The 15,392-nt window shown below is 46.9% G+C and overlaps 1 protein-coding gene across 4 annotated transcripts in view; it reads left to right on the top strand.

Annotated features, from left to right (window-relative positions):
* Nucleotides 1-15,392, top strand: part of PLCB4 (phospholipase C beta 4) — a 199,538-nt gene that overhangs the window by 136,308 nt on the left and 47,838 nt on the right. For all 4 annotated transcript variants that reach the window (XM_077314657.1, XM_077314638.1, XM_077314629.1 and 1 more), the window contains 3 exons: nt 436-560; nt 6,016-6,067; nt 15,221-15,323. In XM_077314657.1, coding sequence (XP_077170772.1) covers nt 436-560; nt 6,016-6,067; nt 15,221-15,323 — 280 coding nt within the window. The remainder of the gene's footprint in view (nt 1-435; nt 561-6,015; nt 6,068-15,220; nt 15,324-15,392) is intronic.

Below are 15,392 nucleotides of genomic sequence, written 5' to 3' on the forward strand. Positions count from 1 at the left end.
GAAGAGTTGGTTCTTATATGCTGCTTTTCTCTACCCGAAGGAGGCTCAAAGTTGCTTACATTCGCCTTCCCTTTCCTCTCCCCACCTCTCCCTGTGAGGTGGGTGAAGCTGAGAGAGCCCCGATATCACTGCTCAGTCAGAACAGCTTTATCAGTGCTATGGAGAGCCCAAGGTCACCCAACCGGCTGCATGTGGGGGAGCGCAGAATTGAACCCGGCATGCCAGATTAGAAGTCCGCACTCCTAAGCACTACACCAACTCTTCTTTGTCCATCCGGGGGGGGGGGGGCAGTCCAACAGGGTTCTTTTTGTGCATTATCCTGGGATAGTTGCATGTTCCAAATGGTTTGGGAGACGGAAAGCAGAGACTTGAGCTAATGATCACTAAAGCCTATAGGTTGCTGGGTGGTTTCGTTTTCCTTAACCCATAACACAGCTACAACAAACGGCAAATGAGTCGGATATACCCAAAGGGAGGCAGAGTGGATTCCAGCAATTACATGCCTCAGATTTTCTGGAACGCCGGCTGCCAGATGGTCTCACTCAACTATCAGACCCCAGGTAGGCAGATGCAGCCACAAATTCCAAGACGGGCAGCTTGCCCGGGGTGGGGGCAGCAGATGTGACCATTTCACTCTGGGCAGAACAGGACGATCCCTGTCATGAGGGGGGGGGGATGGAAATGCGTGCCAAATCAGGCAGGAAGTAAAACAAAATGCGTTGACGGTTGTACAAGCCCGTTTCACTGCAGGACGAACGGACACGAAGCACAAAAGCCTCACCGTTGTGATAACGGTAGAATGCTCACCCAAGCAGTGCCTTGAGTTGAGGCGTTTTCCAAGAAGAATCTGTGCATGCAACCTCACAATCCAAGCGATCTGAGGGAGAACAATCGCGTGGGAAGGAAGCTGTGTTTTTCCTTTGTGCTTATCTAGTTCCATCTTTGGAAGTTGTAGCCGTTGCGTTAATGCATGGCAGTGGTAACAGACAAGCAGACAGGGATGTCTACTGAGGGTTCTAATTCAGTCTTGGGAAATTTCTGGGGGTTTGGGAACGGAGCTGCCCCAAAGCTGCCATCTCCTCCCAAGAAACTGCGCTCGGCGGTCAGAACACCAGCCGCAATCCTGGAAGATCTCCAGGCCCAGCTGAGGGTACCAGTCGACAAATTCAGAGGGTCCTTTATGCCCCCCATGGGACTGAGAACAAAGTTGCATCTACTATGCCAGAGGCCACTGGGAATCGTTACCTGCATTTCCGTCTTCTACCCTAGGTGTGCACTCACACAAGAGTTGAAAACCATTAGCCACGTAAATGCCAGAGTATAAGGCTTTGTGTTTCACCAAAGGTTTCTACTTGCTGGGGGGGGGGACACACAACTGAAGCCAACCCCCCCCCCCAACTCATAGCCGACCAGGCTATTTGTGGGGTTTCCCCATCATGCTGGAGCAGCAGGAGGGGGAAGGTCAGAAATGAGAACAGAAGAGAAGCCAGGTTACGTCAGACCAATGGCCCTTCCAGTCTAACAATCTGGGTCACACAATGGCCCAAAACCTGGGGGTTTCTGTGACCGTAAGCCTTCTGCCCATAGGAATGGTTGGCAGGGTCTGAGCTGATGCCTTCATGTGGATGAGCTAGAGCAGCCCTGGCACATTGGAAGGGGGCCACAGACTGAAAAATGTGAGAAGGGCAGCTCAAAGTGTTTATGGGGGGGGGGGCTGGTAACTGAACTGATTAAATACCCTTTTGTCACATCTTTTTATAGACTCATGGAATCATAAAGTTAGAAGATACCTCCAGAGTCATCTAGTCCAACCCCTGCACAATGCAGGAGCTCACAACCACCTGCCTACCCACAGTGGCCATAATTTCATGCCCAAGTAACCCTTCCACATACCAAAAATCTCCAGAATTCAGCCTGGTCTGGGGGAAATTCGCCAACCATCTGAATTGCCTAGGTATGCAAGGAAGGGCCACAAGAGACAAACACTGGCATATCCCTTTAGGCTTGTGCACAGGGGCCCGATCCTAACCGATTCCACTTCAGTGCCATGTAAAGTCAATGGTGCCATTGACTTTAATGGGAATTCTAGTGTTCCCACCTTTCCTGGGGGGCTGGTATTTCCAGTTATAGCCTCCAAACTTTCTGGGTAGCTCCGGGAGGCTCTTCCCTAACCCCCCTCCGAATTTCACAACGATTGGACCACGGGGCCCACATCCAGGGATTGCAAAAGAGGGTGCCCCCTCCCGCTCCACTCTTTCCCATGGGACAGAACATACAATTTTTCAACACCTCTGGGCAACGTTCTTCCATCCGCTGTCCTCTTGTCTTGGGTTCTCCTCTAATCGGTGAGACACCTTTCCCACCTCTCCCAATTGCCCTCCAAAAAGGGCTCCATGAGTTCCTTCCAAGAACTCTTCATCCTCCTTTTCTTGTGCTAGAAAATCTGAGGGTCAAGGGAAAAGAAAAATAAATTATGTAAGCTTTTCCCTTGTATGTGCTTGAATTAATGAATTAATTAATGAATTAATGAATTCAAGGGGAAAAATGAATGTCCATGCTGCAGTAATTTTTATTTATCATATTTATATTATATACTGCCTTCCTCTGAGGCTCAGGACCCTGTGGGGCCCATTAACTGCCCCATTTGCTCATTAGACATCAGAAATCGTTAAGGAATCAAGGATGGTGTCCAGTCTTTAACCCCCCCCCCCCATTTTTGATCAATATTTTTTTTATTTTAAAAACCCGGCTAATAGTATATAAAGAACAGAAAGAAAGGAGAGGTTACATAGCACATCATCATATCATGATATCGTATCATCATATCAAAAATGGGGAAAGAGTTTTCTCCCCAACATCCCCTTCACGATAATCTTCAAAACATTCTCTACAAAATGCAATATCCCTTACCTCGGGCATTTTAAATTTCAAATGAAACTTTATAATTTCAGAACCAATATGATTTTCAGCTTTCATTTTAATTTCATCCTCTTTATCTTTAAACATAATAGACCCCAAGTTGCGTAAGGACAACTCATTTGCTACCTGATTGGCCCTCCGTGGAGTGGGACCCCAATAAGGAGCATTCACTCAACCACGGAGGGCCAATGGCAGATTTGCCCCTCCCCTAGCTGCCTCCCCCTCCTCCTCCTTCTAGCTGGAAGAAGAGATGGCCTGCTTTGCTGGCCCACCTCCCAAAGGTCACGCTGACCAGGGAGTGTGTGGGGGGGAACGTGGGCTGGGAGCGAGGGAGAGTCATGGGCCAAGTCAATCTTGGTATCAATCCCCCAGGCTGGAAGTGTTTTCCTGCTGGCCACCCTTCCCATCCGGAATCCCTTGTTTTCTGTCAGGTCCTCTGGCATCAGAGAGTCCTGTTATTATGGAAATGTCTTATCTTCTGTTCTCACTAAGAATCTAAATATTCAGTGTTGCAGCTTGTAGTTGTATTTGTCATCTGCTAGACTATCTCTAATATTTGCCCTCTCCTGAATCAAATGGGTCCTCCATGGGAACGGACTTTCCCATGCAGTTTAGGGGGCGAGGGTGTATCACTACCCTAGTCTTTCAGGGCAAAGCATCTTTGATAATCCATTTGCCTGTACTTTAACTTCTCTTCTATGCTTCCTGAACCTTCCGCAATAAAGATTAACCTCAGGATTATGGGACTCCTGGAACTCCTTTCTGTTGGTTCTGAGGGGTACTGTGGACTGCATTCCTTGGGTCCTGACAGGGAGAGGCTGGGCCTGCATGCCCGAGATCCTGGTAGTAGGGGCGGGAGGCCCAGGAAAGGCAGTATGCAGGCCCAACGGGGCCTCTGCATGGCCCACCCCATGCTGAGGTGGCTATATGAGGCTGGGAAACGGCCACCTGCCAGCCAACATAGCCCACAGTGGCTTGTAAAGGCCTGTCTGTGGCCTGCCCATGTTTGGAGAAGGGGGACACAAAAGGCCAGTAAAGCCCCCCCCCCCCCACACACACACTGGGGCTTGTAGAGGTCTGCTGTGGCCTGCCTGGCTTTGGGAGTGGTCATGGAAGGCCCGGTAATGCCCCACTCCCCATCAGAGCCACGGCAGCCTGTAGAGGCCTGTTAAAGGCTGCCCAAAGGCCCTATAGGGTCCAGGGCAGCCTTGGGGTGCTCCTCCACACACCCTAACAAATGCAGGGGGGAACGCAGGGGAGCGTCTTCCTTCCTGTCTCCCTCACTCCCTTCCCCTCTCTGTCTCCCTGCCTTCCTTTTCTTCCTTTCTGTCTTCTTTCCTTCCCCTTCTCTCCCTCCCTCTCTCCCTGCTTTCTGTAGTCCTTCATCCTTTTTCCTTCCTTCCTTCCTTCCTTCCTTCCTTCCTTCCTTCCTTCCTTCCTTCCTTCCTTCCTTCCTTCCTTCCCTCCTTCCTTCCTTCCTTCCTTCCTTCCTTCCTTCCTTCCTTCCTTCCTTCCTTCCTTCCTTCCTTCTTTCTTTCTTTCTTTCTTTCTTTCGCTTTCCTTCCAGCTGTTTTCTCCAGAGGAACAGAGTGTAAGCCTGCATCCTAGTGCCCAGTGCATTCTTGGGTGCAAGGGGCTTTGCCCCTAGTTACATATTCCACATTACATATTTCTTTCCTGCATATTTGCCACAACTCTATATCTGCCACAATTTCCAGTAAATCCAGTTTTAAAAAGAGCAGCTTTATGCTCACCCAAGGGGATATAGGAATCCAATACAATTCTCTACTTGTAATATTTTAAAATTCCATTCACTTAATTTCTGTTTGTATTTGATTTTATATGTAATTTTATCCTTGTGACCTTCCCTGAATCCCTAGAAAAAGCATAGAAAATAAATAAGCATAGATAAATAAATATTATTTCTCATATTGAAAATAAGGATATTTTTGTTTTAAAACTATTTTTCTTATATATTTATATTCATATTCAGATCTTGTTCTTATTCTGAAATATAATACATTTATTTGTGTTACAATACATTTTAATATAATTTTTAACTGTTTCTCATTCTAGGTTTTTCTCCTGCTTGCATATCACACACTCCCTCTCTTCTTAAATTTCTAGTCCCGCCTTCCTTTCTTAGCCACCTTTTAGAGAACAAGCGGGACTTCCATGGGGGAGGGGCATTGTGGGGGGGGAGGATTAAATGAATTTTCTGGAGCAAACTAATATTTTTTCCAGTTTGGGAGATTAAAAGTGAGAAAGGGTTACCTACACTGACGCACCTTATGAGGTGGTGTTTGCTCAGGAATTGTGTGCATCGGAATTCAGACTGGTTTGTTTTTAATGGCTGGGAAGCTACAGTGTCCTTTCCGTGCTGCTAATGGCCTGCCCATTGGGGTGTGTTTAACAAAACGAGGTGGTTTCTTCTGGGGGGTGCCAGGTATCAGCCACAGGAGAATCAGAAAGTCAGGTCAAGTGTCGGACTGGAGAACAGCCAAGAGATTTTCTAGCATCTTAAGCTGAGATGACTTCTGGGTCAGTGGTCATGGAGCAGAGACTGAAGCGGGAAATATCACAAATGTGGCCAGCTGGGACCCTGCAGGGATTTTAATCCCTAGTCTTTTTGCTCAAATCAGGATTGCTTCAGGAAGGGAACTCTCAGGATGTGGGGATGCCTTTGCAACATATCTCTCTTCACCATTACTAGTCAGCCTGAAAAATATATGGCCGTGAACTACAGCAGGGGTAGTCAACCTGTGGTCCTCCAGATGTTCATGGACTACAATTCCCATGAGCCCCTGCCAGCAAATGCTGGCAGGGGCTCATGCGAATTGTAGTCCATGGACATCTGGAGGACCACAGGTTGACTACCCCTGAACTACAAGATAAGCTTGCAGTATTCTCTTTCTAATTGTACATCGCACTGGGATGCCCAACCCTTGTAAATGTCCTTAAAATTCAATCCTGCTTCCATGAAGAATCCTGGCTCTTTTGGGACCGCTGAGCTTCCTGCACCTTTTTCGATTAAGAAGACTTTCAGAGTCCTTGATCTGGAGAACGAAGAACTAAACTATTTTTGTCTCTCGACAGATTTAGCAATGCAATTGAATCAGGGGAAATTTGAATATAATGGGTCTTGTGGGTGAGTAATGATTTCAACTGTTACCTTGATGTAGAACATTGTCACTTTTAATTATGTGCCGCTCTTCGGGGACAGGTTGCAGAGACCACGTTTTCGTTTCCGTCTTGTGAAAGGGAGCTGAAGGGCCTGGGCTTATTTACACCAAGAGTTGTGGAAGGAGTTGTGGCAGTATGTCCTTTGAGTACAGGGAAGGGAACCTGGATGGTGCAAAAGGGTAGTTGCAGGCAGATGCAGGATAAGATGCAGGAGAGCTGACACCTGCAGAAGGACTAATGAGCACGGCCGGATGTATTTAATGCATTTAGTTCCAATGACCAAAGTGTAGAGGACCAAGCCTCATGCCCAGCCTCGTCACCAGTGCAGACCATGGGTGGGACACAGAAGAGTCAGGCCTCTATCTGCTTTCACCTCCCTGGATTTGTGGGCAAGGTCACCTTGGCCCCAAGCCTTGAGCTGAGGCTGCCTCTTGCCAAGCCCTTGAGGGAGATGCACCACTTCTGGTCCCTTCAACTGCAGGGCCTGGGGGTGGTTTATGTTGTAGGCTTCTGTGAGTGGAAGAAAAAATACCCGTCTCGCAACTTTAAAATGAAAGTTTCTAAATTGATTGTGAGAAGAGCCCTGCTGGGTCAGACCAATATTCCATCTTGTTCAGCATCCTGTCTCACCAGAGGCCAAGGACTTCCCCTGATATTGCCTCTTAGCTCTGGAATCCAGCCACCCTCAGCCACCGTGGCTAGTAGCCATTGAGAGACTTATCCTCCATAAATCTACCTAATTCCCTTTGCAAGCTGTTTATTCCAGGGGCCATCCCTGCATCTTCTCACAGTGACACCCCCATTTTAACCACTCATCACACATACATGTATGTTTACGAAACTTATAAGGACATCAGGACTAGCCAAATAGGCATTTCTGTAGAATCATTTTCTGTGCACTAGCAGGGGGCCAATGGGTGTGCGGCATTGCTAAAAGCTAGCAAAATGTTAGCTGTGTTTTGGGGTTTTTTTAAAATCAATATTTCTTTTGGTCCAGTGCAAGACAAAATGGCTCCAGGGCAGAGTCTGCACTTACTTTTTTTATTCCATTGTCAATCTTGTTGAATTCAGATCGCTTTGAACTCGGGTCTTCCTCTCCCCCCCCCCTCCCCATTGAAACAGGAAAGTCTTCTGCACGTGGTTAGGGAGGCTCAGAAGGGGGGGGTCCAAGCCTCTTTCTTTTCTTGAAGGGGGGGAGAGGAGCCAGGAAGGGAGCCTCTTTCTTTTCTTGGAGGGGTGGGGGAGAAGATCGAAAAAGGCAGAGGAGGGAGGAAAAATCCAGGACCGACAGAAGTTGAGAGAAATTAGGGGCTTCTCCTTTAAGGCAAGTTTGTCACATGACCTGGTATGGCCTATCAGAGGTTCTTTACCACAGAGCTTAGTTGCCCAATCCAGATATTGAGGATTAAAAGCAGTCTAAGATATCGCAGAATAAAGGTAGGGGCATTCCGGATCAATCCTTCTTGCTGCAGAAGGAAAATTTAAATCGCCCCAAATCCAAATGGAAATCACATTCTGTGTAGAGGGCAGGGACTGAATCGATCTGGGGTTGGAATAAAAGCTCCGTGCAGTTTGCACACAGGAAAGAAAATAGTTGAGACAAATCATGACAGTTCTCCTATCATCATAGTTGCTCTAGCCATTAAGCATTTGATATTTTCAGTATAACATCTTCCGCAGATTCACCTTTATTCTAAAATACAACAAGCAGAGACTAATTTTGAATCAATACGTTATGCATTTTATGTTTGTAAAGTGGTGAAATAAGTTTCGACCTGATGAGTATGTATACCCTTTCTCCAAAATTTCAGTTGTTTCACAGGAAAAAAGGGGTGCATAACTCCACCCCCCACCCCACCCCCAATGCTTGCAGAATTCTTGGCCATCTGCCGTCTCTAATTGAGAGTCAGATGTTGGTCGGCTTTGTGATGGACAGCCAATTTGTTGAGGATTTCTTCTCCTGCATGTCATGGTGGAATTGGGCAAATGGCAGAGCAACTGCCCTTGTCTATTAAAACTGCTCTTTCCCATATTTCTCTGTGTGTGTTTATGTACATACACACACACACACACACATATATATATATAGAGAGAGAGAGAGAGAGATGCATAAATCTGATTCTCTGATTGTGAAAGAACAGATTGCAGGGAAATTATTAATAGTTCACCTCTCTTTTGCTTATGCATGCATATACACCCTTCCTCATTTAATTGCCAGTGTGCCCTGTGGCCCATGTAAACGTGATTGGCTGACCTTGGTTTATGCTACTTTTGGAACCATTCAAATAAATAGAGAGGTAGAAAAAGGCACGGCAGTAGAAAAGCAGAGGCAGAAAAAGGATAACAGCAAATCACACAGGGACCGGGTGCTGTTCTTTTTCTGACACATTCTTTGAAGAGGCGTATTTTTATTAACCGTCGTCGTTTCTCTGCTAATGTTTGCATAATATCTGTGACGGGGACTTGAATCCATGTTGGCGTCAAATCCCCCCCCCCCCCCGCTCCAAGAAGAATGCTATTGCAGTCCATTGTCAGATGTTGATTGTGTCTCGAATGGCTTTATCAAGATATTTTATGAGTTTTTGGACAGAGGCCTTTGGACTAAACTGTTAGCTGCATCACACCTGTTTTCTGTTGGCGCAGTATTCTTCTGGGATTCCCACTACACGGAAAGTCTTGTCCGATTCAATTTTACGCAGAGAATATCCGTTAATCTAATGTTTTGATAAGCCTCTTGTGGCGCAGAGTGGTAAGGCAGCAGACATGCAGTCTGAAGCTCTGCCCATGAGGCTGGGAGTTCAATCCCAGCAGCCGGCTCAAGGTTGACTCAGCCTTCCATCCTTCCGAGGTCGGTAAAATGAGTACCCAGCTTGCTGGGGGGTATACGGTAATGACTGGGGAAGGCACTGGCAAACCACCCCGTATTGAGTCTGCCATGAAAACGCTAGAGGGCGTCATCCCAAGGGTCAGACATGACCCAGTGCTTGCACAGGGGATACCTTTACCTTTACCTTTAATGTTTTGACACTTGCTGAAAATTTGACACTAGAGATCTCTGACTCCTGAGTATTTTTTTAAAAGTTCGGTAGGGGAAACTGGGAAAAGAAATCCTGACACTAGTTTGTACTGTACTTGTCCTTTTGGTGTATTTCAGGAGAGGGCCCTATTTTATTTATTTTATTATTGCACTTATATACCGCTGTTCCTGGCTGGGCTCACAGCGGTTTACAACGATAACGGCGGTTTACAAAGATAGTAGGTCCTGTTTGAGGTTCCCAGCAGATTCCTCAATATGCAGATTCTTCAGCTTGAGGAAATCTCCTTATTGGGGAAGGAAATTTACAAGTATCCTCTGCTTTTGCTAAGACTAAAGATCACCTAGCACTACAACCCTATATTGCCGCCCACATCCTTCCCCCATTCCACCATTCAGGTATGAAAAATCCCAGATGTCCCCCTCCCCCTCCATTCTCATGCCACAGTGGTAAACAAAAGTTACAAACAGATCTCCAGAAAGAGCAAGGTGAGGATGAGAACTCCCTCGGCTTCAAAGGAGAAAAGCAGGGATGGATTTACTGCAGCTCCCCCCTCCCCACAGATGGCTGCCAGATATACTCACCAGGCCCCAATATGTAGACCTTGACATGTAGACCCCAAATAAAAATGCCCTGGTAAGGTTTAGGGTGCGTCCCCCGTGGGTCTGATCCCTCAGCTGTCATGGCTGCAGAAGGTGCACCCCCTCAGACTTCATTTCATAGGTTGCTGCTGGTACAGAAGGCAATAAGGAAATAGGGTCACGTCTTTTAGTCACACTGCCCCCTGAGCTGTCTGCTGACTCTTCCGAACTGCTCCTTTCTTGTTCCTTCCCACTCTCAGCTGTCTCCATGGTTCTCCTTACGCCTGCTTCTGGCCCCGTTCCCCCCATGGTCAACCAGCTCTCTCACATCTCTGCTTCTTTCTATCACACTCAGCTCTATCTCCACCCCTGTCAACGGCCATCCCCACCTCTGGGCTCTCTTCTCCCTTTATCCTCCCCGGCCTGTCTTTCTCCTCCTCCCCAGTTAGCCTAGACTGAGGGCCTATCAACCCTGCCCTTTTCCCTGGCATCTGAGATGACCATTGCCAGCCTCTGTTCTACCCAAGTGGTGTGCCTGCCACTATGTGGATCCCAAGTTCCCTGGGCATTTTGGCTTACCTCCTTCCCGCCCTCCTTGGCCCCCACAGAGGAGAGTTAACTGTGGGTGAGTGGAGCGGGTGATGTCCAGATGAGTCACTTCCCACCAAGCTGCCCTGTATTGTTAGGCTTGCCCAGGGGTTGGGGACGGGAGAACGGCTCTACCTTTTCCCAGGTTGGTGAGGCTGGCAGCTCATTCCTTGCTGGTGAGGCGTCCTTTGTATAGGAGGCAGCTGAGGCTGGGCATTGACCTCCCTCAGGGTCTCGGTGTGTGTGTGGGGGGGGGGTGATGTTTGGCCTCCCCTCCTGGAAACCCAGGAGGATTGCAAGGGCTGGGATGTCCAGACAGCACTCATAGAATCATAGAGTTTGCAAAGACCTCCATGGTCTTCTAGTCCAACCCCCTGCACAATGCAGGAACTCACCACTACCTGCCCACCCACAGTGAACCCAATTTCATTCCCAAGTCATCCCTCTCCCTAAAAAAAATCTCCAGAATTCAGCCCGGAATGGAGGAAATTCACCTACCATCCCACAGTAGTGATCAGCAATTTCCTGGGTATGCAAGGAAGGGCCACAAGAGACAAATAACTGGCACATCCCTTCCTACCCACCCACTCACAATCTGCCTAAGTTCATAAAATCAGCATTTCTGTCAAATGACTACCTAGCCTCTGTTTTAAAACTTCCAAACTTCCACCTCCCATGGAACCTTGCTCCATTGAGGAACCGTTCTGTTAGAAACTTCTTCCAGATGGTTAGCCAAAATTTTTTTTGAATTAATTTCAACCCATTGGTTCTGGTCCAACCCTCTGGGGTGACAGAAAACGACTCTGCTCCATCTTCTATAGGACAGCCCTACAAGTATTTGAAGATGGCTTTCGTATCACCTCTTAGTTGCATTCTCTCCAGGCTAAACAGACCAAGCTCCCTCCACCTTTCCTCGTACAACTTGGACTCCAAACCCTTCACCATCTTCGTAGCCCTCCTCTGGATATGCTTCAGTTTATCTACATCTTTCTTCAGTTGTGGTGCCCCAAACTGAACACAGTACTCCAAGAGAGGTCTTACCAGAGCAGAGTAAACCGGTAACATCACCTTGCGTGACCTGGACACTATACCTCTTTTAATATAGCCCCAAATCTTGTTTACCTTTTTAGTCAAGTCATAGTGTTGACTCATGTTCAGTGTCTGGTCTGCTAAGACTCTCAGATCTTATTTGCATGTACTACTGCCAAGACAAGTCTCACCCATCCTACAGCAATGCATATGATTTTTCCTACCTAAATTAAGAACTTTACATTTATCACTATTGTAATTAATTTTAGTTTGGTTTTCTAGCCCATCAAGATCATCCTGTATTCTGATTCTGTCTTCTGCTTTGTTTGCTACCCCTCCCAGTCATCTGCAAATTTAATAAGCACCCCCTCTGTTACTTCATTCAAGGATTTAATTTATAAATATGTTGAACAACATAAGGCCCTGAGGCCTTATACTTTTCACTTCTCTCCAAGAAGAATATCGTGTGGAACTTTATCACAAACCTTACTTAAATCAAGGTAAACTATGTCCACAGCATTCCCCTGATCTAGCAAGGTAGTAACTTTCTCAACAAAAGAGATAAGGTTAGTCTGACATGACTTGTTCTTAAGAAAGCCGTGCTAACTCTTTGTAGTTACAGCCGGCCGCTCTAGCTGCTCAAGGACTGACTGCTGATTTGTTCTAAAAATTTGCCAGTTATTGATGTCAATTTGACGGGTAGGTAGTTGCCCGGATCCTCTGTTTTCCAATTCTTGAAGATGGGGACAACATTTGGTTTTGTTTAAAGAAACTAGGTGTTTATGGACTACTCCTACAGTGATCCTAAGCCACAACTCCCATCCCTCATCACATTAAATGATTTTGCCTCATTGAACATGATTCCCCTCTCAAGAGAAGACTGAGAAGTAGAAATGGGGCAGTTCAGCCCTCTCTTCATCACCTGTCACAACATCTTTTTCTTGTCCCCACAATGGTCCTATCATGCCCCTGTTCTTTTTCTTTCTTTGACTATAGCAAAAGAACCCGTATTAGTTGTTTTTAGCATTTCTTGCTAGCCTAAGCTCATACTGAGCTTTAGCTTTTCTAACACTCTCCCTACAAACATTGGGCACTCAACTAACAACCTCAGTAAGTAACTCTCTAGGCACCAATAAGCAATGTCATGTAGAGGCTCATTGGAGGCAATAGTCATGGGAAGAGGATGTGAACACAAGGTGTGGACATTGATGTATATCTAATTGGGGTTGGGGACAACATAGCTTTCATACACAGTTGGAAGCCATCCCGATCAATATGCCTGTGTCTGTTTCCATGTCACTGATCTCAGCTTGGTAGGCAGAAGGTGTGTGGAAGGCAGGGAGACAAAGGTTCATGGAGAATGATCTGAGATCCCTCTCAAAATGGAAAACTGTGGGTCCAAGCAAGCACTCTTGGGCTCTGTAGCAAGCAACACAAACAGGAAGGACAGCACTGAGAAGGGCTACTGCCAACCCTGCACTCCTTCTGAATTGCCACATCAGTGAAATTCCCTGTGGCCATATGGAATGCATATGAAGCATTCATGCATCACCCATATAGAAAATTCTGCTGGTCCTATGGATTAAGTCTGGTGGCGATGAATGTTGCTGTGTGAATGTCCCATCTGTCCAAGGGGAACGAAGTCCTGGCCTCCAGTCCTGAACCCCCCATACCTTTATCTGCACATAAGCTCTGCTCTTGTGGTGCACTCCCTGCCCACCCAACCCAAACACTCAGTGTGAAAAGTGACTCCGATGTTTTTATAATAAAGGCATAGCATTATGTACGACCCTTACCCATTAACTAGAACCATGATGAAAATAACGCAAAGGTCGATGTGACCCTATAACAGTGAGGAAGGTCCTGGCCTCGGTGATCTTGCAGAACAACATCGGGAATGAATGTGGGTGAGTAATTCTAGCTGTGAGCCGGTCTCAGAGTTGATCTTCCTGTTATTTAGGACTCTGAGCTTATTTAGGAAGCGAGCCCTCCTTAGCCGTTACGAAGCCTTCTGGTGCGAAGCCTTCTGCTCCTAAATCAGCCGGCAAAATGCGCTCTGATCCTTTGCGACCCCAGTTGATGCCTACCGGGCATCGTGCCCCATCCGTGTGACGATAGCCGCACAGTCAGCATCTGTGTGAGGCTGAAGTCAGATTTAGCTGCAAGGAGCTCCTTCTGCTGGAGTGCATCCTTCAGTTCTTTAAGGATTTCTGGTTGGGTCAAACCTGGGCCTTTAACATATTACTTTTTTTTTTTAATTTATGGGCAGCCCTCTCCAGTCAGGCGCAGGGGAGTGTACAGCACTGTATGAATGGCTCATGAAATAACTTCAGTGCAGGGCAGGGTGGGGGTAAGGAAGCAATCACATCTGCTCTGGGCACTTGATCAATTATCAAGGTATCTCTGCGGTCAAACTCTCCACCTCCTGCCCTAATTTTGCTTTGCACTGATCCTGAGAAAATCATTAGAGTGGAAAATTGTGGTCAAGCAGGGCTACTTATATTGGAAAGGGATCAGTGCCAGCTTGGTGTAGTGGTTAGGAGTGCGGACTTCTAATCTGGTTTGATTCCCGGCTCCTCCTCCACATGCAGCCAGCTGGGTGACCTTGGGCTAGTCACAGCACTGATAAAGGTGTTCTGACTGAGCAGTAATATCAGGTCTCTCTCAGCCTCACCTCCCTCACAGGATGTCTCTTGTGGGGAGAGGAAAGGGAAGGCGCTTTGAGACTCCTTCGGGTAAAGAAAAGTGGCATATAAGAACCAACTCTTCTTCCTTCTTCCTCTTCCTCCTCCTCCTCCTCTTCTTCTTCCTCTTCTTCTTCTTCAGTAATATCAGGGCTCTCTCAGCCTCACCTCCCTCACAGGGTGTCTGTTGTGGGGAGAGGAAAGGGAAGGTGAATGGAAGCCGCTTTGAGATTCCTTCAGGTAGAGAAAATTGGCATATCAGAACCAACTCTTCTTCAACAAAGTTTCAGAGGGGAGCCATCTTTGTCCGCAGTTAGATTTGAGTCCACTAGCACCTTGAGGGCTGCCCCAAACTGTGTTAGTCTTTCAGGTCCTGATGGACTCTGGCTCTTTCCTGCTATTGCAGACAGACTAAAGGCGGCCCCCCATCTTGACCCATCTGAAGAAGTGAGCAGTAAGTCATGGAAGCTCATCCCCCACCTCAATTTACGCTGCTACAGATAGGCAAACACAACCATCCATCAAGATTTTTAGGGTGTAAGTTTTGAATAAGCAAAACGCTCCCTTCATCAGACCAAACATGTCTGCTCAGGGCTTTATGCCTTGCCGTTCGTAACAAGAGTTGAGAATTCAGATGAAGAAATTTAACCATAAAAGCATTTGGCATGTTCCCTGACCCATGCGTGCACAACGGTCATGTAGCCAAGCTAGGCCTTGGCAATATATCTTGTTAATAAAATCTTCTCTGTGAAGTCCCAGATTCCTTTTAACAAAACGAACAAACAGTGGGCAATGGGGAAGGCAGAGAGAGAGAGAGAGAGAAAGGAAGGAAAGAAAGAAAGAAAGAAAGAAAGAAAGAAAGAAAGAAAGAAAGAAAGAAAGAAAGAAAGAAAGAGGAAGGGGGGGGAGAGAAAGAGAGAGACAGATGGAGTGCATGGCTCTGTCCTGCCCAGGGACACTGCGTACAGGAGCAAGTGCCAGAGATGATTAGCAGAGAAAGGATATAACTTACATGGATCACTGTGGCTTCCTTTTCCACGGTTCAGTGGGTTAAAATTGCAGCAGCTCTCTTGAAATGTGTGTTTCCACAATGAGTGCTCGGCAACTACCGTACATTTTCGGTACGAAGCTTTGGTTGTTAAAAGCATGTCTTCTATTTGTGCATTGGTGTGTGTGTGTGCTTTTGTTTTTGAAATTCAAGGTATCTTCTTAAACCAGATTTTATGCGGAGACCTGACCGGACATTTGACCCTTTCTCAGAAACGCCTGTGGACGGTGTCATTGCAGCCACATGCTCAGTTCAGGTAAGAGGCATCCGTGGTGGTGAAGAACTTTGGCGAGAGGTCAAGGGGGTGCTTGACGGCAAAGAGGCA

This window comes from Paroedura picta, chromosome 1, assembly GCF_049243985.1.
Source record: "Paroedura picta isolate Pp20150507F chromosome 1, Ppicta_v3.0, whole genome shotgun sequence".
NCBI lineage: Eukaryota > Metazoa > Chordata > Lepidosauria > Squamata > Gekkonidae > Paroedura > Paroedura picta.